The 21,969-nt window shown below is 43.7% G+C and overlaps 2 protein-coding genes across 2 annotated transcripts; one reads left to right on the top strand and one right to left on the bottom strand.

Moving 5' to 3' along the window:
• The first annotated feature begins 10,482 nt into the window (after window positions 1-10,482).
• On the top strand, window positions 10,483-11,078 carry CUNH6orf226 (chromosome unknown C6orf226 homolog). The gene has a single exon (XM_023527615.1). It carries the CDS (start codon window positions 10,502-10,504, stop codon window positions 10,742-10,744), a length of 243 nt encoding a protein of 80 aa, XP_023383383.1. The 5' UTR covers window positions 10,483-10,501; the 3' UTR covers window positions 10,745-11,078.
• A 697-nt stretch (window positions 11,079-11,775) lies between these two features.
• Window positions 11,776-17,763, bottom strand: RPL7L1 (ribosomal protein L7 like 1). The gene is made up of 7 exons (XM_011354640.2): window positions 17,530-17,763; window positions 16,813-16,921; window positions 16,002-16,165; window positions 14,858-14,995; window positions 14,308-14,417; window positions 13,934-14,148; window positions 11,776-13,496 (listed from the first exon to the last, which is right to left on the bottom strand). Exons 1-6 carry the CDS (start codon window positions 17,727-17,729, stop codon window positions 13,940-13,942), a joined length of 930 nt encoding a protein of 309 aa, XP_011352942.1. The 5' UTR covers window positions 17,730-17,763; the 3' UTR covers window positions 11,776-13,496; window positions 13,934-13,939.
• Window positions 17,764-21,969: the final 4,206 nt, after the last annotated feature.

Here is a 21,969-nt window from a genome sequence, read left to right as displayed (position 1 = left end):
CCTTCAATGACTGCTTGCATGCTTTAGCTCTTGTGAATAATGCCATTGTGAACATGGGTGTATATCCGTTCGAGTTCCTGCTTTCCATTCTTTTGTGTATATATCCAAAAATGGAATTGCTGGGTCATATAACTTAATTTTTTATTTTAACTTGACAGTGGCCATCCTAGCAGTTGTGAAGTGGTATCTCACTGTGGTTTCAATTTGCATTTCCCTAATGGTTAGTGATGTTGAGCATTCAAAGCTTCTGTATTTTAAGACTCCCTGATACACATTTGTTGTACTAATTTATATTCCACCACAATGAATGAAAGTCTCACTTCATCCCCACCAGCATTTGGCATTTCTTAAAAAAAAAAAGAAAAAAACCGAATCAAATCAATTTACATGGTATATCATTTCTCTAATCGCATTATTTTACCACTTAGTTTCCTTCACTGTATTGTCTGTTTATTGTACTCCTGTAGTCCTAGTGTCTTTGTAAGAGCTTTTGCATATTAAAGATACCAGCCCTTTGTATATTGCACTTGGTTGGAGCGCTTTCCCAATTCACCGACTTTTATTTTCACTTTTTTTAACCTTCAGTTCTGTTTTGTTTTGTTTTGTGTGAACCAACATATCCATCTTCGCTATTGGGATTTATCTCCTTTTTGAGCCTAGAAAGTCCTCCCCACCCCTAGAGAATCAATACATTCTCACTTCTACTGTCTTTTTGTGCCTGTGTAGTTTAATCCCCGCCCCCTCCAATTCAACTCTATCAGGAATTAATTGTGATGTATGATAGAAGATGTGCATCTAAATTTCTTCCCCCGCCACCAAAGAGCTCATCAATTATTCCAGAATTGTTAACCCAATAATCCATCCTGTCCCTATTATTTGAGAAACATTCTTTATTACATGTTACTGTCTTTTACTTTAAAGGGTTCATGTCTTTCTGGTTCTCTGATTTCTTTATTGTGGTGCCAGCTTCATCCAATTTCCCTTTGATTATTTTAATAATTCAACCATGATTATTTTTAATAATCATGTCGATTGCATTTTCTGATGTCCTGAGGGAACCCCCTCCAGCTCCGCTCCGGTCCCCTTTTCCTCAGGGCAGCCTGGAGGCCTTGGGCGCCATGTGTTCCCAGGCTCTACCCCAGCCCAGGTGCACTCTGTCACCGTGGGTTCCCGCCAGGAGGGAGAGAGAAGGAGACAGGTGTCCCTAACGACTCTCCCGCCCTCCAGCCTGGGGAGGTGCTGGCCCGGGCTCCGTAACCACATTACAGATGGCTTCTTTTGGGTTTCAAGACTTTTCCAGAGAGAGGAAGGTGGAAGAACCCCTTGCCACCAGCCACCTCCCTTGCCTACTGCTCTCTTGGGCCACCTCTCGCTGCTATAGGAATCCTCCCAGGGACCCACTCCTAGCTTCCTAGCTACAGGTCTTCCTGGGAGCTTTCTTTGCCCACTCTCACATGGGTTCCTTCCTTCCAGACAGTCCCAGTTGGTCCTAACAATGCCTTTTCCCAGGGCAGAAAAGATGATTTGATATGCTGGCCTGAGATCCCCGAGCTGAATATCTTCACTGACCTCCTACTTGAGAATGGACCTGCCATTTGCGGACCCACTTCTAAGAGCCAGGCTGCATTCACAGACATCTCATTTAATCCTCAAAACCACCCACCCCAACAAGTACAAATCTCATCCCTGTTTTACAGTGGAGGAAACTGAGGCTCATATAAACTAGATTACATCGCTGGAAATTCTGTAGCAGGCAAGTGGTGGAGCCAGGAGTTCATTACAGGGATCTGTTTACATGTCTGTCGCCCTCCAAAACTCCTTTCATATGTTTTTTTTTTTTTTTTGAGAATTAAATTAAATATGAATACTCATCTGAGTGCCTGGTACAGAGCCGATTATCCCTCTTCCCTGTTTTTTCATCTGCTCAGACAGAAAACCGAGGGCCCTTGTTAATCTGAGGTGAGGAACATAGGATGTGAAAAATAAAAAAAAGTAGCAGTGCTTATTAGAGAAGATTGCTGATATTACCAAATCATTACTGCATGTACATCTGACATATACAATTAGAAGATTGTAACCAGAGGGGCAAGCAGCAGTTCAGCATGTGTGTGGGCTGAAATATCAATAAGTTTCTTTCAGTCACACTGACAGGTGCACCTATTCATTGATCAAATAAAAACCCTACAATGTTATTTATAATTTCAAAAATCACCTAACTGTTCAATGATAAGGAAATAGATAAATAAACTAAGATGCAGTTACATGATGAAATATTATGTGGGCCTTAAAATGAGCTTTTATTCATACCCATTCATTGGTCTGTTTTATGCCAGGAATAGAAGCTGGGGACAAGACTAAAAATGCTGCTCCCTGAAGTCAAGGAAGGAGACAGGCTCATAAACAGGTAAGGAACGTGAGTGATGTCCCGGCTGAAATGTGCGCGTGCGCGCGTGTGTGTGTGTGTGTGTGTGTGTGTGTGTGTAGGGGTAGAGGGTGGGGTCCTGAGAGAAGGAGATCATTCTTCTAGAGTTGGAGTGAGCATCAGGAAAAGCGCTTTAGGAGATGAGACTTGAGCCAACTCTTGAGAGTCTACAATGACATGGAAAAGTATTTGTTATGATGTTAATTTTAAAAAGATTTAAAAAGTATATGTAGTATGTTCATGGAGCCACCACACCAGCTTTGAGTTGTTAAGAAAACTTTGAGTTTCTGTAAGAAAAACAAGCTTTTATCTTGTATATACTATTGTTACTTTGCCTTTTCTGTTGCTCCTTCCAAAATGATTCCTAACTAAAACATATACTGCATGTTCCAGGGTCCTAGCAGGAACACAGATGAGTGATTACAAGAGAGTTTAATAAAGGGACTGTTTATAAAGGTGTGGGCAGGGCACAGAGAAACTACCAGGGCTGCTACAGCACCCATGGCTAGTAATAGTGGACTATAAGCACCTGAGGTCTGAAGAGGGGAGGGAAGGGAGCGATTATGGAACGCAGAGCCAGGGAGAGCTGTGTAGAGAGGGTTCCTGACAATAGTTGTGACCTTCAGTCAGTGGACATAGTGTTGACCCTGCAAGGCAGGAAATAGGAGAATAAATCCCCAGACTTCGCCATCCTCCCATCTTCTGATCCTGGCTGGTGCCCCAACTGGCCGAACCCAAGTGTAGGGTGTATGAGTCCTTTGATGCAGCTCAGCTTCTCAGGGCACAGGGCCAGTGGGGTTGGTGGGGCTGAGCATGAATCTGAAGGGGCACTGGGAAGCTCCTCTAATCCTGAGTCCAGGTGAAAAATCCCTGTCCACAACACACTGTCCCATCAGCTACTACTTCATTGGGGGAGGATGTCAATTTGATAATACGCCTACTGAAACCTGAAATGTTAGCTGCCACCAGAGTTCTTCACAGGGAGAAGTTAGCTCGGGGAAATGGGGGTCCCTACGCCTACATTTATAATCATACCCACTTGCTTTCATCCCCAAGGACACATTCTCTTTATCTTTTGCTAGCACCTTGGCTGGACAGGATCCTTAACCTGGAGGGTGACTCAAACCTTTATTCCTGTAACATCTGAGTCCTCGGTGGTCTTGACTGTGTTAAGTTGCTGAAGTTTTCGGTTAACCAGGACTACTGGGCAGAGGATTCTTAAGACGCCCTTCAGTGAATCCCCTGAGTTCCAGATCTAGTCTCTACCTCTATTGTGCTGTAGCAACCTAATCCGGTACTTGGGATTAATCAACCCAGACATTATAATGACCTATTTCTCTGCCTGTTATTGATTCAGTAACCAAAGTGGCCAGGGTCCATCTCATCTTCTAAGACATCAGTACTATAATTGTTTCATGGTAGAAATGTTTCTCCCAAACTCCCTGAGTCCAAGGTTATGGGAATGGGTAGCAAAAACTCGTCTAGTAGGTTATAGACTTAAGGAAGCTGCCGTTACTTCTATCTCTTGGTTGTATATGATTTTGATTCTGGTTTTGGTTTAAAGAATACAATTCATCTTCCACCTTGTAGGATGGCACTTCCTCTTTGTAGAGTGTAGTTTCTCAGCTCTGTCTTCAGCTGGCCAATCCACCATTTTATCAAGCCAACTGCTTCTGGGTTGTGGGGCACATGGTAAGTCCAGTAAATTTTGGGGGCAATGAGCTCATCTGTACATTTCCTTGGCTATAAAATGTATGCCTTGTTTGGAGGCGATGTTATGTGGCATGCCATGGTGATGGATGAGGTATTCCATAAGTCCATGAATAGTGCTGACAGAAGCATTGTAGGCAGAGATGAAGTCATACCTGGAATATGTATCTTTTATATATTCTCATGAGGATAAAACGCAGATAGGAGGGCCCAATCAAATCAAGCTACAACCAGGTGAGAATGGTGCCCATTCAGCTTTAGCCACAGCCAGATGAGTCTCAGAGAGGGGAAGATAGTATTACTAAGTCAAAGCATAGCTTCCATCCCTGCCACCATGGGTCCACTGAACAAACTCTGGAGTGCCTAGGGAAAGAGAGTGATCATGGTCCACATGACTGTCATCTTGTCCACCTGATGACCATTCTTTCCCATGCTTTATTGTGGGGCATTGTGGTTACCTTGCCTTTGGCTCTTAAGCATCACCACCTGGCCTTTACATCACCAGGATACCATTATTTTCACTGAGATCAGAGAATCCACTTCCACTCATCCACCTAGCATCCCCCACTAGCATCTCCAGCCTACACAGGACAGCCATCAGAGCAAGTCAAGAATGCTAGTGGCCCTCACCAATGCATTTCTTAATGCTTTGGTAAAGGGAGTGTTTTCTTGAGTACCCCAAAATATGTGGCTAGGGTTGGCTAAGCAGATTGCACATAATGAATCCAATCCAGCATTCTCATCTCTTTGAGATTTCAGATTCCTTCTGCTATAGTATGCCAGAGAAATTCTAGCATTTCAAGTTTATTAACCGTAGGCTACCATTAAGTCCAGGTTTTAATTAACCAGCTTAGCAGATTAGTAATGCCTCTCCCAGGTGCTCAAACCAACACATTAAATCCCAAATCCTGGATGAGAATCCATGGCCATGAGTTCAGCCCAGCTGAGCCTTACATTCCACCCTCTTGGGTCTATTTTCCTTAGAACCCTCTCCCACACATGTTCCCATGGCTCCTGCCAAGGCACTTTGGCAAAGCCTATAACTCTTTCAATCTGGGCATTCTCCTCTTAGCGTGGGCCTTGTGTTTCTCTACCCAGGCATCTTTAAGTCACGAAGGGCCTGGTGCCAAGAAGGGATAGAGGGGGGAATGGTTCTGAGGCTAATGTCCTAGGAGACAGGACCACTACAAGAGGAGATTGTCTCCACAGACCAGACCACTTTAAGAGAATTTGGGGATTTAAAGTCCTCAGCCTTGTCTGTGTCTGCCCAAATGTTTCATTCAAACTCAGTGCCCCACTCATTCCGTATCAATGCCCATACCTTAGTATAAGCGACCAAGAGGACTGAGCGTTTAATTAGCACTGCAACTTGGCAATCCTTACAATAACATCCTGGCGCCGGTCCTCGACCACATGAGCCCGCTCTGCCTATTGAAGATTAGGGACTCCTTCAAGGTGCTATCAAGGTGTCTTGATTGCTCATTCACATTTCCTGTCAGAAATCAATAAACTTCCAGTTCTCCTTTCCCCATGCACATTCCTTGTGGCCATCAGAAGCCAAATGACTCCACGCTGTAGTGAAGAAGAGCCAACTCCCCACCCCAACAATACAATACCCTATGCTTCATCCCATGCAGCCCCAATGATAACTTGAGTAATGGTGATACCTTCGCATCACCGTGGATTACCTGGGTGCATTTCCCCCTCTGCAAGGAGGCTTCCCCTGCACTCCTTGAATTTATAATCAATCCAACCCCCGTATCCTGTTTGAGGCTGTTCCTGGAACCAATTCCTATATTGGTGAGTATGGACAAGCAATAGGTGACATACTTATATTGGGTAATTTGAGGAGAATTTAGTAAGAGGACTATTTACAGAGGTGTGGCAGCATGAAGGGAAATCCCAAGGGACAATGCAGTACCCAGGACTAGTAACAGGCCTGAAGGAATGAGAGGAGGGAGCAATGGTGGGACCCCAAAGCCAGAGAGCTGTATGGAGGGCCCCAGCCAGTGGTGACCCTATAGGGAGGGGAACTGGAGAATAAATATGTTAACCTCCTTTTCCTCCTTTCTTCTGCTGGGCTCCCCATTGTCCGAACCGAAAAGTCAGAGTAAGGGAGCCCATTGAAGGTGTCTGTAGATGTCACTATCCAGGAGGCTGGGTGGAATAGGGTCCAGAGAGGACCTGTAGGGGCCAACAGAAGAGAGCCAGCCTCAGATCACTACTCATCTGATAAGAATATTACTAACTGCCCACAGAGGCAGTTAATGTGTTGGACAACCCTGTGAGGCAGGCACTCTTGTTTTATAGATAGGACTTCTGAAGTGCAGATAAGTAAAGTAACTTGCTCTAAAGTCCCATAGCTCATAAGTGCCAGAGGTGGATTAGGACCTGGGCTCAGTCGGGCTCCAGTCAGGCTTGGGCCAGCCTACGGGCTAAAAGGTTGACCATAGGAGCAGCTCACACACATTTGTGCTAAGATCAGATACATTTAAAAACCAGTAAAATGCATAGGCTGCTTTCAGTTAGCACATAACACTGTTACCACACCACGTACTGTACTATATGGTTTATATAATAAGTTATATAATATGTGTTTATCATAACTATCATAACTTAGTTCTACTTCTATGGCTTGTTCCTTGGGTAGGCTGTGAGCCCCTTGAGGACAGGGACCTGTGCACTAAGCATGTGGCACTGTACACAGCGTAAGGTGGGTTCTCAATCAATGCTTGTACGGTGTTGAATTCAATCTTTTCTCCTTGAATTTATAATAATACATTCATTCATTCGGTCAGTCATTTAGTTAACATTTTCTGAGCACCACTAGGTCTCTACAGGTGCTAGTCTAGGCACACAGGGATACTAGATGAGTAAGACTCATGGTCTAATCTAATATACAACATGTTGATGGTGAGATGAACAAGGGGCTGTGGGAGCACAAAAAAAGGATCAATTAACTCTGATGGCAATGATAGAAGGGGTAGGTCTATTGAGGAGAAGCCTTTGAAGGATGAGTTGGGTTTCAATAAATGAGGAAGAGGGAAGGACATTTCCTGCTGAGATAGACTTTTAAAAATCATGGATGTCTAATGAGTTAAAAATGAGCTTCAGGTGTTTGGAGCCTATCTCTAAACCTAGAGGTTGATACCTGGTCTTGACACTGCTGCCAGAATGACGTCTTGGCCTCCAAGTTCCAAACCCATGCAGGAACAGGCTGTAGATATGCCTGGAAGGGAAATACCTTTGCCCCTGCCCGTGGGCTTATTCAGTTTTTTTCCTTTTGCCTTCCTGCCTTCTGCAAGTATATGTATGGCAGTACTCAAACTCAGAATGGCTGCCCACAGGGCAGGTTCCTCTGTCTTCTATCAAGGGGAGGCAGCCTGGGATAAGGAGGGAGCACTAGGTTAGGAGTGGGGAGGCTCAGGTTCCAACCTGAGCTCTGTTACTCTATTTCATGGGTTCAGTTTACTGCTCTGTGTATGAGAGTTGGGATCAGTGGTGTTTGAGGTTCCTCCTAACAACGCCTAATTCCTAGGTGCATCCGGCCCATCTTACGGAGTTGTGCTGAAGATAAAATGAAACTATGTGAGAGAAGAAAAAATGATGATGTGGAGACAGCTCCTCACTGCCCAAATACATACATATCACTCTCCCTAATGCTGAGAAAAGTTGGTCCTTACTGTACCTGTGAGGACACCCAAGGCTGGTTTTGACCTCATAGAGATGTTTGCATCTTTCACTTGGCTGGTAGGAAAGAAGGCAGTGGTGGCACAGGAAACCAGAGCCCCCTCTGCTCCCAGCTAGGATGTTGCGAGTGGAACAGGTCAAGGATATCTGAGAAAGACAATTAACCTGACGCAGGAGATTGCCCAGGAAACTGATTCAGGCCACAGAGAGAAGAAGGATGAGTTCTTCCTTCATTCACTGTTTTGTTTCAGTACACCCAATGGGTGTACTGAAATTTAATTCTAGTGCTCACTACCCAGAGTTAGTACAGATCTCACAAATTCAAGGGCACAGTCCCCAACGAGGCTGCTCTTACTTCAGATACTGGTTACAAGTTCAGAGGGGTCCCCAGGCCACGGGCACTTCTGACTGACTGGGTACAAATTTGGGGAATTCCATGACCCTCTTCAGGTTTAATAACTCACTAGAACAACTCACAGAACTCAGGAAAGTTCTATTCTTATGAGTAGTTTTACTAGAGAGGACATAAATCAGTAGGACCAGCCAAATGAAGAGGTGCATAGAGCAAGGTATGGGAGGGTCCCGAATGCACAGCTTCTGCTTCCTCTCCTCATGGAATCAGGGCATGTCCCTCTCCTGACACATCGACATGTTCACCAATTAGGAAGCTCTGCCGAGCTTTGTATCCCGAGTTTTTATTGAAGTTTCATTACATAGGCATGGTTAATTAAATCATTGACTGGAGATTGAACTCAATCTTCAGGCCCCCTACCCTCCCTGGACCTCACATGGCTCAAAGCCCCAACCTTCTAATGACATGGTTGGTCTTTTCTGCATGACCAGCCCTGTCTTGAAACTATTTAGGGGCTACCATGAGTCATCCTGTTGGCATGAACTATCAGGGCTCATGATGACTATCACTCCTAACACTTGGGAAATTGCAAGGATTGAGTCTCCCTCCCAGGAAAAAGGGAGAAAGGCCAGTCAAATTCTTTATTATACAACACTTAGTGTAGTAAATTTCCTCTAGATTGGCTTCTCAAGCTCCTCCTCCAGCTTTTTATTTTGACAACTATCAAACCATTTAGACTCACCAATTCACCAATTCTTAACAATTTCCTTTCTCTCTCTCTCTCTCTCTCATTATGACACTTTACCTCTAAATACTTCAGCATGTATCTTGTATGAACAAGGTCATTCTCCCATCTAACAGGAGCACAAGTACTGCACTCAAGAAATTTAACATTGATCTACAGTAGTCCCCCTTATCCACGGTTTCACTTTCTGCAGTTTCAGTTGCTGGTGGTCAACCACAGCCTGAAAATAGTAAATGGAAAATTCCAGAAATACACCATTTATAAGTTAAATTGTGCACCATTCTGAGTAGTGTAATGAAATCTCGAGCTGTGTAGCACCATCCCACTCAGGAAGTGAATCACTCTTTGTCCAGTGTATCCATGCTGTATGTGCTACCTGCCTTACTTATTTAGTAGCCTTTTCAGTTATCAGATGGGTTATCAGATAGAGACCACATTCACGTTTTATTACAGCATATTGTTATAACTATTCTATTTTATTATTAGTTATTATTAATATCTTACTATGACTAATTTATAAATTAAACTTTATCGTAGGTATTTAGGTATGGGGAAAAAAAACATAGTATAAATAGGGTCCAGTACTATCCATGGTTTCAGGCACCCACCAGAATTCTTGGAAGGTACTCCCTGCAGATAAGGGAGGACTACTGTAATACTATCATCTAATGTATTGATCATATTCAAAATTTCCCAAGGATAAAATGTCCTCCATAACTGATTTTACCCTACCTTGGATCCAACCCAGGATCACACTTTGCATTTTTCATATCTCCTTTAGTCTGACAGAGTTCCTTAGTCTTTTCTTTTTCATTCTTTCTTTGTCTTTTATGACATTAACATTTAAAGTGTCCAGGCCAGTCATTTTGCAGGATGACCCTCACTTTGGTTTGTTCATTTACTCAAGATCAGAGTGAACATTTTTGGCAAGTACAGAAGAGAAGTAGTATTCCTACATCTGTAGTGTCCTCAGTGCACCACATCAGGAGACACAATGGTGCCAGTTTGTCCTATTAATAGCAATTAAAATCTGATTACCTGATTAAGGTCGTGTTTGCCAGACCAGGCTAGCATTCCATAAACTCAGAAACCTGAGACTTACTGGCACTGACTTTCTAAGCAGCCAGACACTGTGGCACACTTGGGCTGGCTTCATCTTCTCTCATTCCCTTTGGGGACACCAAGAGTCGTCTTGATGGCAGGAAATGGGAAGAGAATGGCGAGGCTCTGCAGTGATGTCACGTATTCCCAGTTCCCCTGACACCACTGGAGATAGCTCCACAGCTATAATCTATCGGGTGCCGTGAAGCCGGGGATGAAGATTATCCCCCTGCCACGTGTCTATACATGTGTACCTGGTACAGTGCACACTTCCGCGTGTGCATAAAAGTAGGTACGTGTGCGGTGCCTAGGCGTGTGCGCAAACATGTCTTTTGGCCAGCATTGGCCTGTCCGCGTGCACGTGCATGTAGTTCTCAAACGCTTCCCCCTTTCTGGGTCGGCTTGGTGTGTTCCGAATCCCCTCCGACAGTGGTTGCACCCACTCCGCCCGGAAGTGTTCGCTGGTAGCTGCGCGAGGGCCATGGACCCGCCCTGCAGTCAGAAAGGGTCGTGCCCAGCTCCCAGACCCCCTGAGACAGCCCCGGCTTCGGTTACCCTGGCACAGCTTCTACAGCTGGTCCAGCAGGGCCAGGAGCTTCCCGGCTTGGAAAGGCGCCACATCACGGCGACCCATGGCGATCCCACGGCGTCTCGGCTCCCGCGGAGGCCCAAGCCCTGGGAGGCTGCAGGCTCGGCCAAGGCACCCGCGCAACCGCCCTGCTAGACCCGGGCCACAGGCCCCTCCGACCCTCAGGTACGGGTAGCAGAAGCGCCTGGAGGAGCTGGGCTTAGCGGACTCAAGAGCACCTTTGTATTTGGCACACGTGCGGTCCTGAGGCTCCGAGTCCTCAGCAGCTGAGATTTGGAGGGCGTGACTGTTCTGCATAAACTCCAGACTGATATTCGAATACTGACCAGATATTCATCTTTTGTGCTTTCGCCCTGACCTGTCTAAACTGGACTTAAGCCTCCTGGGAGCATCATCCGTGTTTGCATCCCCATGTTTGTATCCGTACTTCTGCACCATGATACTCATTAAAATTTTTCTTTTAAACCTTGTTTCAGTCCTTATACCTACTTGAAACAAGTCTCATACTTAACTATCTGCGATTTATAGATGTATTTCCATTTTTAAAGTGCTACTTAGGACATACTAACGGGGTCTGGAAAACTTTCTTAGGAATGTTGAGAACATAAGTGTTTATCTCCTGCTTCAGCTTATTCTGGTGGTTGCAGAAGTGAATTTGAGATTCGAGTGGCATTTTGATTTTAGACAGCCATTCTCCAGATAGGCAGTTAATAAAAGGTTTGATAAAACTTGGCCCTGGAATGACTTCAAAAATACATTAAACTGACAAAATCCAAAAGTATTTTAAAAAAATAAGCCAACAAAAACACAACACTTGGCTCTGTGAACCAGCTGGGTCTGGCAAAGGGTTAGATGTTTAGAGGAAAAGTTCTTACAACCACCATCTGAAGTCAGTCTCTTTAAACTCATTTCCCTACACCTAGACATATCATGTATACACGAATTTAGATTATGTAATAGGCCTACTTTTTCTCAGAAATAAGGATAGTCCCACTTGTTCAGGATGGTATACCATGGTACATGACAAAGAAGTGTGTAATTTTTATAACCTCTTATACAGACTTTTAAATTAAAAACTATTATTTTGCTTCTTTTAACCACCATGGGAGGAAGACAGGCTAGACTACATCAGCCCTATTTTACAGGCAAGAGTGGAAACATTCCCATGACTTCTGATATATCACTTTAATCCGATTTCACAATGCTTTACAGTATTAAGTAACACCTATTCCTGGCAAGTTAACTCTTGAGCCAATCAACTCAATTAATTACCTCACAACCTGGCACATTCTAAGACATTGTTATACTAACTCAATCTCACAGGTATGTCTGAGGGCCCCATGAGCCAATAGGGCAGCAAAGCTGATCTTAAGGGACCAAAGGACACAATGGCTAAACATTTCCAAGTCTTCACGTGGGCCTGGCATACCCTCACCAACTGCTTAGATAGCAGGTTAAGGCAACTGAGTGATATGAATGGTGCAGACTCGGGCGGACAGATGATGAACACAAGCAGGACCACGGCCTTTTCACAATTAACGTCCCCAAGAGCCCTAGTGTTGGTCTACTACATCAGGGGTCCCCAATCCCAAGGCCATGGTCGGGTAACAGTCCCTGGCCTATTAGGAACTGGGCCGCACAGCAGGAGGCGAGCAAGCGAAGCTTCATCTGTATTTGCAGCTGCTCCCCAGTGCTGGCATCACACCCTCAACTCCACCTCAGATTAGGCATTAGATTCTCATAGGAGCACCGGTCCCCAACCAAAAAAGGCTGGGGACGGCTGTACTACATCGTTACCATCAGGGTAGAGAGCGATACTTCGGCAGGAGCCCAGAGCCTAGAATATACAAGGAAAGGCTCCAACTAAGCTTGTCTAAGGCCTAAAAGGCCAAATAGTGTTAATTCCATTCATGCTAAACCAAGAAAAGGGTTTAGTCTTCCCTGATTTGGGTTTTTTACGTAGAAGACTGATCACCAGGGAAACTAGAAAATTCCATCCTGAAGCCCAGCAGAAATAAATGGTGAGTATTTCCAAGTTAAAGATGGCACAGGGGCTCACACTCTAGCACTATGTTCTTAATAGGAAACACTCTGGTTTGAACAGAAAAAGCTATTTTAGAAAGCTCTGGTTTTCCATAGGACATGGAAGCAGATTAGCAAGGTCAAGGCCTGGGTAACCAATTTGGACAGTACAGGACTTCCTCACATAAGGTGCATGGTCCCTGAGAATAGTCTACAAACAGTCTAAATTTCCAAGCAAAACTTTGAGTTTATGCATGTTTTCCTGGGGAAAGGGTTCTTCCCTTCTCACAGATCCAAGAATAGGTTAAAATCCGGAAAAGGATGAAGCCCACTGCAGGATAAGATAAAGAAGCCACTGGATATACTTAGAACCAGCCAAGCCTGAGAGCTTGCAAAACGCATGTCACTGAAAAGTTAGAACATGGATTCACAGCAAAGACAACTGAGCAGTTTTTGTGCTCTCCTAACTGTATTTAAAGTTCTTTACAAAACAAGGCCTTGGAAACACCCAGGTTCAAGTATGCCCGTAGTCCTAGCCCACTGCCATCTTGCATTCATGTTTGGGTATCCATTCATCAACACTAAACCCCTGGACAGATGTGATGAAGCAGGACCCTTTCTCTGTGGCATGAGTCCTTTGTCGATTTCAGAGGTGGCAGCAGCAGCCAACGTGGAAAACACTGGGACTTTTCCTTTGAAATTGGGCTTTGATGAGAAGGGCCTGCAAGGAACATCACTATATTTTCCCTGACTTCCCCCTCCAGTTTCTGAGGCTATAGCAGAAAATAATCTTCTTTGAAGATACTGGATAATAATTCCAAAAAACGAAAACACATGCTTCCAATGCATTGTGCTTTTAGATATCCTGGGAGGAAAAACAATTTCGTTAATACAAATTTACTGACTTGGCACCTAAAAGTAACAATAAAGAGCAATTTCAAAGAGTTAAGATTCCTTCAACGAAATAAATGGTTTTGATCTTCAAATCCTTTTGAAATTAGTTTTCAGTGTTATTCTCTCCCCATTTCCAGCTAAATAATCATAGCAATAGATTGTTGTTGTTGTTGTTGTCACTCAACATTTTCTAGCCTGTAACTCTTGAATACACATAGCCCCATGTTCTAACCAGGCATTCACTCTTCCAAGCACATCTCCATCCTTTAGATGTGTAAATACCAGGCTCCTCTCCACCCTCAATGCCAAAGTTACTCTCAAATACTGATAAATGCAAAGAGAATTTTTAAGTGGCAAGGCATAGCCTATAAAAAGTCAGCCCAAGGTAAGTTTGCAGCCCTGTCTTACCTGGGCTTAGTTCAGCTGCCGTATGAGCTGATTGATGCGTTCACCTCGATAGCCAGGTAAGCCCATCTCCTTAAGGAAGCCCACTCTATTCTTGGTAGCATGACGGGCCACTGAGAGATGGAAAGGGCACAAGAACCCTGAGATCGCCTGAAAATTCTTGCCCGGGAAGGCAATTTCATGAATGAGGTCTTCCAAGCAAATGACACCAAACTTCCCTAGGAAACATAAAGGAACAGTTTTATTTAATATTTCTGCAACATGTACTATGAGGCTCTCCTATGCCAGAGCTAAGAGGCTCTTGGGACCCTCCCACAACAAGACCACCAAAGATCCTTGCTTTCTGCTAAAATTGACCCCTATGATGCAACACTCACCCAGGTGCTCTTCAATCACTGTGTTGTCTGTCAAAGGGATAATTTTATTCTTGACCTTGGCTTGTCCACGTTTCAAGATGAGTTCCCGGACAGACTTCAGATTTGGAAATCTATGTGATGCATTATAAAATACAGCTTAGCCATCCCCTGGCACATGGCGATACACTGGCTACTCATTCCTGTGGCCTGGCTGAAGATTCTCCCAACTACTCCTAGCACTCACCAGGAAATGTCCTGCACTCACATGGCAGTTGGGATGCTTGGGAATACACAGTGAGGAGGTAAAAAACCAGTGTCCCTGACTAACATGATTAGAAATTAAATTTATGGATATAAATGTTCAACAGGCAAAACATTTATTTCCCAGGCAAAAATAAAACATGTCTTGGCTTACAGTCTAGGACTTTGGCTTTAGGTGACCCTTTACTTAAATGTTCTTTCAACACAGCAACACGACTCTTGGAGAACAGTACCCTGTGCATCCTGATGTTCTCAATATGTTCAAATACAATCCGATGCGCATTTACACACACAAAACAACTTTACTCACCCCCAGGTCACATAAGGTTCCACTACACGCAGCATTTTTATAGTGTGGGGGGTCACTTTGACAAAAACACCACTGAAAATCTTCTTCAGGCGAAGCCTTGCAATGGTCTTCTTCACCATTAAACTCACTCCATTAATCCTGAAATAAACAGCAGAGGAAGTCAGGCTCAATTAGTGTATGTCAGTTCAACAAGCACCTATAAATGTGTGCCACTACTGGGCATCCAGAGAATAAGACAGACTGTGCCTTACAGAGTTCAGCTGAGCAAGAGGCAGCTATGCAAGCAAATCATTTCCACATGATGTGGAGCAATGCCTGAGGTGCTATGGGAACAGAGAGATGGTCCCTGAATTTGCAGTGCACGAGTGTGGGGTGGCCGTGTAGGGCTATGTATATCAAGTTAAGGAAGCTGTACTTGCTTCTGTGGGAAGTGAAAGCTAGGGAAATTTTGAAGTAAAGGAGACAATCGGATTTCTTTTGGATAGTCACTGAGAACAGATCCGAGAATATGACATCAGAGGCAGGGAAACCCATTTAGAAAACTAATGAGACAGTCCAGGAAAGAGACTATGAGCAGCGGTAGGAAAGTCAATAAAGAGGGCTCAAAAATACATAAAGCCTACAGGTTTCTGGTTTGGGTGCCTGGGTAGGGGGACTAGGAAGAGGCAGAGTTGCATGTGCAGGCAGGAATGAGTACAGAAGATACCACTACATGAGTAAAAAGCTTTATGCACTCTCCCTAGCACTGAATATGCTCCACCTACTTGACCTTGGTTCAGTTTCTCGAAAGATACCTCAATTACCCCACTTCAGGACTTTTGGCATCTATGCTGAAAAGCCTTCCCCTAACACTGAACTCTTTACAAGTTTGCAGGCCTCAGCTTCAAATTCCTCAACCAGTACACACACTGCACCCCCTCTCCAATCCAGCATTCAACCCTCATTGCACTTAGTGTACTTTCATGTCTATTTGCCCAAGGTCAGTCTCCTCAACCTTGAAGAAAAAGACCTATGTTGTACTCGACTCTGTCCTAGCACAACCTGCCTTAGTGGCTAAAGACCTATTATCTTATCTCCCTAGAAAGGGGTCTAAAGCTGAATCAATAGTTTACTCCAGTATCACGTAATCTGGCAAGTTACCTACCTTTGGATGCGTACAACGAAGGCCAAGGAATGTTCATCTGGCATTTCCAGACCATGAGGCTTCACTTCTAGTCGTCTGAGGCGCACTTTATCACGTTGTTGCCGCCAGGCATCGTGTAGGAACCATTCCAATCGCTTAAACTTGAGCTCCTTTCCCTTCCTCTGCTACAGAGAAGGCAAACAGACCATCATCACCATTTTGTGTCTCTAGTCATCTTTACTTCCACAATAATAATTCATTAGTTGCTATTAATAGAGCTTATTTCTCAGGTGCCACAGAAGGGAACAGACTCCTTTATTTTTATATAAGGAGAAAATGAGATACCCAAGTAAAAGTGTAGTTGAGAAAATGTGAGAAGGGAAAAAGTTCTTGATAAACAAAGCGATTAGTTCACATGCTGTTAGCCAATGTTTACCAACCAGCATTTATGGAACCTAACACTTAAGCATCATAAAGTAAAAAACAAGTATGAGCTTGTTTTGTTTCTTGCCTCCAAAATATATATTTATCCAAAAACATTTAGCAAATAGCAAAACTGGCACATTTAAAAAATGTTTTCTTCCAGGTACACAAGCACGTCTGGTCTCTCAAATCACTTGGTATCAACCTGAAGGTACAATCTCCATCCCATTTTTTCCTTAAATACTCTGGTATTTTACCAGAGTAGTGGAAAGTGTTTGATAAACCATACACCTGATACAATCGAACCAATGGAGGAAGGAACTGTCAATACCAAATCTAGTTCAACCGTGCTAGATAAAACTCATCAAATACAAATTCTAATAACTTCTTCCTGGTTTCCCACCATTACCTCCTTCTTTTCCAAAAGCGCCTGCTTTGCCTGGGTGGCCTTGAGGGCTTGATAAGCCTTCCGCTTTTTCAGGAGATTTTCTGGAACCAACGGGATCTTTTTTCTTTGTCTAATACGGAAAATTGAGATCAGCAACAATATTTAGGAATGAATCTTCAATACATTATCAAATCATTTCCTAGGCTTCGGAAAACATTACTGTCTTTAAATTCCTAGGGACTGAGATTCCCCCGAAACCTGTGGTTTCTGACCCCAGTCCTCGAAACAGACTAACATTCCCGCGGCCCCAAAGCCTTAAAAAATCATGATCCCTTTAGCCATTAGTCCTCGTACACGTTAAAGCTGCTTTTACTGACACAGCCTTTTACAGCCTCTAACAGCAATGAGATTCTAGTTTAACCCTGTGGGGCTGCAGGGGACCTACCTGCAGGGGAAATATCTAAGTCAGGCTGGATAAACCCAACTCTTGGCACCCTCCAGCCCGCTGGCTGAAGGTCAGTCCTCTCTCCACTAGATAACCCAAACATGAGGATGGCCCCCTCCGCCCGCCGAACTCTACGGCTTCTCACTCTTCACCCCGCCCTCTATAATCTGGAGCCTTTCTGTGCTTTTTCCTTCGGTCCATAAGTATCCTTATTTTCCGCCACCGATAAACACCGTGGATGGCACTGGATGCTCAAGGCCCCACTCTAGAGATTCAAAGACGAAAACACTCACTCTTCCTCCGCCATCTTTCCAATGCTGCCGCTCCCGCTCATGCGTACTCCCACCACGTGGGGAAGAGGGACCGCTCTATGTTCACTTGACCATAGAGACGTCTCTTCTAGCTGACGTCCGGCTAGCAAGCGCACTCTTAGCAGCAGTGAACCACTGAGGTCTTGCTGACCCCAGTTCCTGGCGAAAATTGCACAGAGCATCCTTCACACCATTTCCAAGGCTGCGTCATCTTCAAAACCCAGCCCTTTTCATTTAAGCTCTACTCTCACGAACCTGGTAGCCGGTTCATAAACAATGAAACGCTTCCCACACTGCACCTACAACTTCCGGTGGCGGATGGGCGCCTCTCCTCCGGCTTCCGTACCGCTGCACAACTCCAGAAAGCAACACCGGCAGGCTCCGTAGACTTTTCGCTGGTTAGAGAGCTGAGGGCCTATGGCTTTGGCTCTCAAGTGTGGGTGGAGGTGTTTGTGGACGACTTAGGATGGTAAGAAAATGCAGCTCCGACCCAATCCGCCCAGCTTCATCAGTGGGCCCTTGATCTGTACCTTAGTTTCCTTTACCAATAAATTGGGTGAAATAATAGACTTTAACAGTGTTGCTGTTTCCTTACAAGGGTTAAATGGTTATGGAGCTACTCCATATAAAACGCTTAGCACAAAGTCTGACAGTAAGCGGTCAATACTGTTAGTGCCAGACCAAAAACTAGAAATTCCTCCTTGCCATCGCAGAACCTTCCGTCATATGTCTCTTACCACCTGGAATGTGTTTCCTTCTCTCTTGGTCTTCATAAAACAATGAAAAGCAACTCAAGTCCCGTCTTTTCTGAGCATCGTGTTTCAAGTATTAATGTGCGTGTGAGTTACCTGAGGATCTTGTTAAAATGCAGGTTTTTATTCAGGAAGGGATGGGTCGGGGGTTTGGGTCGATATTCTGCATTTTTAACACGCTTCAAAGTGATGACCATGCTTTAGGTCTATCGAGTGGCAAAGCTCTGGAATAACCGCTTTCCTTTCCATGAATTTCAAGACATTATTATATTTTTAACATCTTCCCCATGATATTAGGAGAGCAGGAGGGACCATGCTTGCCTTGCTCATCACTGATCCTAAGGGTCTAGCACAGGTTTCTCAGTCTCAGCACTATTGACATTTTGGGCCAGATAATTCTTTGTTGGGGGGTGGGGGTTGTCCTGTGCATTATAGAATGTTTAGCAGCATCTCAGACTTATACCTGCCAGTACCATCCACACCCGTTGTGACAAAAATGTCTCCAGGCATTGCCAAATGTCTAGCACAGTAAGGGTCTAGGGCAATGTCATTATTTAACAGCAATTGCAGGCATCACCACAGATTATCCTGTACTATTTGGTTTCCCTAATTAGACTGGCCGCTGGAGAGGCAGGGAACTTGTCTCATACTTCTCTATCTTCTATAGCACCTATCGTAACAATGGACACTTTATAAGCCGAGGCTTATTAACTAAGTTCAAGGCATATTGATATGTGTTACATAATTGGTGCAATCAGAAAGATAGTGCCATGCACAGAATTCACTACCTGGTAATAAATGTCAAAGGACAACATAATCCTCAAGGTCACAGACTGTGCTGTGAAGCTCATTCTCATTCTTCAGCACCTCATCATGTGTCTTTCTTTGTAAAGAGCCAAAAACAGAAGAGTCACCAAAGTATAAGACTTCTATCATATAGTAAACAAGGAACAAAAATAAGGCAATATTTTGTAACTTCCCCTATCAACAGATAAAAGGTAGGTTCTGTGGGATAGACAGTACTTGGGAGGGGTATCAACAAAACTGGCTGAAAAGATTTTTGCAGGCCAGGATTCTGGAAAGGTTTCCCAATGCCAGCAGATGGTGCTAGGAGACTACTTATTCTCAATGCCAAAGCCATCATTCCACCATACTGATCCAGAGAAAAAGGGACGGAGTTCTCTTCAACCAAAAATCACTCACTAACTGAACACGTGTTTACTGAGCTTCGACCATGTGCCCTAACACTAGGCAAGATACAAGAGTTTTTTTTTTTTTCTCTTCAAAATGAGGTTACTGAATGAGAACATGGCATGGCCATTTATAGCCTCAAGTATCTTATTCTTAGCTTGTCCTCATAGGCCTCTGTTCTCTTTTTTCTTGACCACTTCAGTTGTCCATCACTAGGGAATAGTTAAATTATGGAAGACTATGAAAGTATATGCAGTGAGGCAGGTCTTAAAGTCCTTAAATCTCAGGGGTAGGTGTTTTTCATTTTTTGGCCTGCTGAAGTCCATTCCCATTTCCTAACAGTACCCCATTTCTCTTGTGGACTGGTCTCTCCCTCAGTGTGTACATTCTTGTGGGAGTGGAGTACCAAATCTAAATGACCGCCCTCCCGATATATAAGTTGAAAGGGTCTCTGGGAGAACTGTTCCAAACCTCTTGCTCCCCAGTATGGGGGGGACACAAGACTTTAAACTTCTCTCCTTTGGGTTTCGAATTTTGAGCAGTAATGATGGAAGAAATGTAGGAGGTTTGGGGCAAATCTTTTAAAGATTTCCACCTACTGAGAACTGCTGGAGTTTCCTTTTTTCTTGTCTTTTTCAAGCCTGGTGGTTTTTTCAATCTTCCCTTCAATCCTTATCTTACTTATAAAACTCTATGCTGGTTAGCCAGATTGGTTTCTGTTGCTTGCAACCAAAGAATCTTGATTTATAATTTCCACAGATTTGGAAAATGTCTGTATTTTACTGTATTTACAAGATACAGAATAAGGTGTATGAAAGTGGTCCTAGTTTGTTTTGTTGTTTTGTTTTTTGACTACAGATGTATTTATATGTAATAATTTTGGAAGGCTATACAAGTATTGATGGGCAAGTGTTATTTTTGGGAAATGGGAGTGGGGCCTGGTGTGGGAGGAAGACTTACATTTTGTGGTATGCCCTTTGTTTATCGTATATTTATTAGTTTAAGAAAAAGCTCTCTAGGTAGTTAAGTTCTTGTGACTTGCCTGTTTTAGAAACCACTTGCCTATGTTTTTAAGACTCCTGCCAGGATCAACATTTTGTTGTTCTCTGAATTGACTCTAGGATCCTTTAGTTAACACATCCCACAATATTATGTCAGTATTGTCTGCACTTTGAGATTATTTGGAATCCTACTCTTTTTCACTTAACACCACACCCAACACATCCAAAAAGGGGGCTTCATCTGCAATGTCCCATCTGCCCCAAGACACTTTCTTGGATTATGACCCTTCTTGTAGCCAACTTTGTTTTGTTTCAAGCTTTCCTTGCTTTCTCTGAGAGTGAGTGACATGGGTTACCAGGAAGCAGATAGGAAAGAGATTACAGGAGGTCCTCAAATAACCTTGTTTTGTTATAACATTGATGAGGTGCCTTAGGAACTTAAATCTTATTTATATCAATTAGCTTATGGTAAAACTGGTTTCATTATATGTCGTTTTGCTGCAGTTCCAAGAACCTATTGATGACGGTGAGGACTTATTGTAGTGTGAGAGCAGCCAGGTGAGCCTGGAGTTGGGGAAGACAACACGGACAACAGCTTCTGATACTGATGAAAAACAAACATAAGGGAGGAAAAGTGGGAAGGAAAAAGGAGAGAACAGATGAAGGGCGGCAGCCTTTTGAGAGTTGAGGATAGACACAGGAAAGCTAGAGTAAGGAGACGGTGTGTAGCAGATAAGATCAAAACAGAAAAACCCAAACCTCTTCTTAGATATTTCAGGGATAATAGAACATGAGCTTTTTCTACCTCCACACTTCTTCAAAAACACCTTATTTTACACCCTAAGAAGTAGAGGGTCAGGACCAGTCTTCCTAGTTTATAGTCAAGGAAGCTGAGGCTGAGAGTAACCTGATTACGTGTTAGTTGAAGTACTGGGATCCGTTTCCACATTCTGCTGGGCCAAAGGCACTTTCTGTCCACCTCGCTGCACTGGTTTTCTTGACTTGACCTTCATTAAGTGATGTTTTTCCTTTTTCCCTAAGGATCTTCTTGCCTTTGCAATTGTTTTCAAAGGGCAGGCTACGGCACATACCTACCAGGAAAACTGATTAGGATTTCTTATAAAGGCCTTTTACCTGTAGCAATGCAGACACAGGCTGTTCACATTATAGAATCCACTTTATACTACAAATGTGCCCCTACCAATTTTATGTATATCGAACCCGATTTCTCTACGTTTATCAGTGTAATTACAAAATTCCTTTATCTTCGTTCCTCCAGGAAGTATCATAGTCTTTTCTCAAACATAACTCAGGAAACTGTACTAAGAAGCAGGGCATGGAAATACAGATTGCAGCTCTCTACCAAGAGGCAGTCTGGAAGAGTTTTAGCTTTCATTTTTTCTCTCCTGAACTCCAATCAGTTCCCAAATGTAACGTAAGTATTGGCTTGTTTCCTCTCTAGATCATAAGCTCCTTGA

Source organism: Pteropus vampyrus, unplaced genomic scaffold, assembly GCF_000151845.1.
Source record: "Pteropus vampyrus isolate Shadow unplaced genomic scaffold, Pvam_2.0 Scaffold18, whole genome shotgun sequence".
NCBI lineage: Eukaryota > Metazoa > Chordata > Mammalia > Chiroptera > Pteropodidae > Pteropus > Pteropus vampyrus.
Note: the sequence above shows the minus strand (reverse complement) of the source record. Positions and strands in the feature narration are given on the sequence as shown.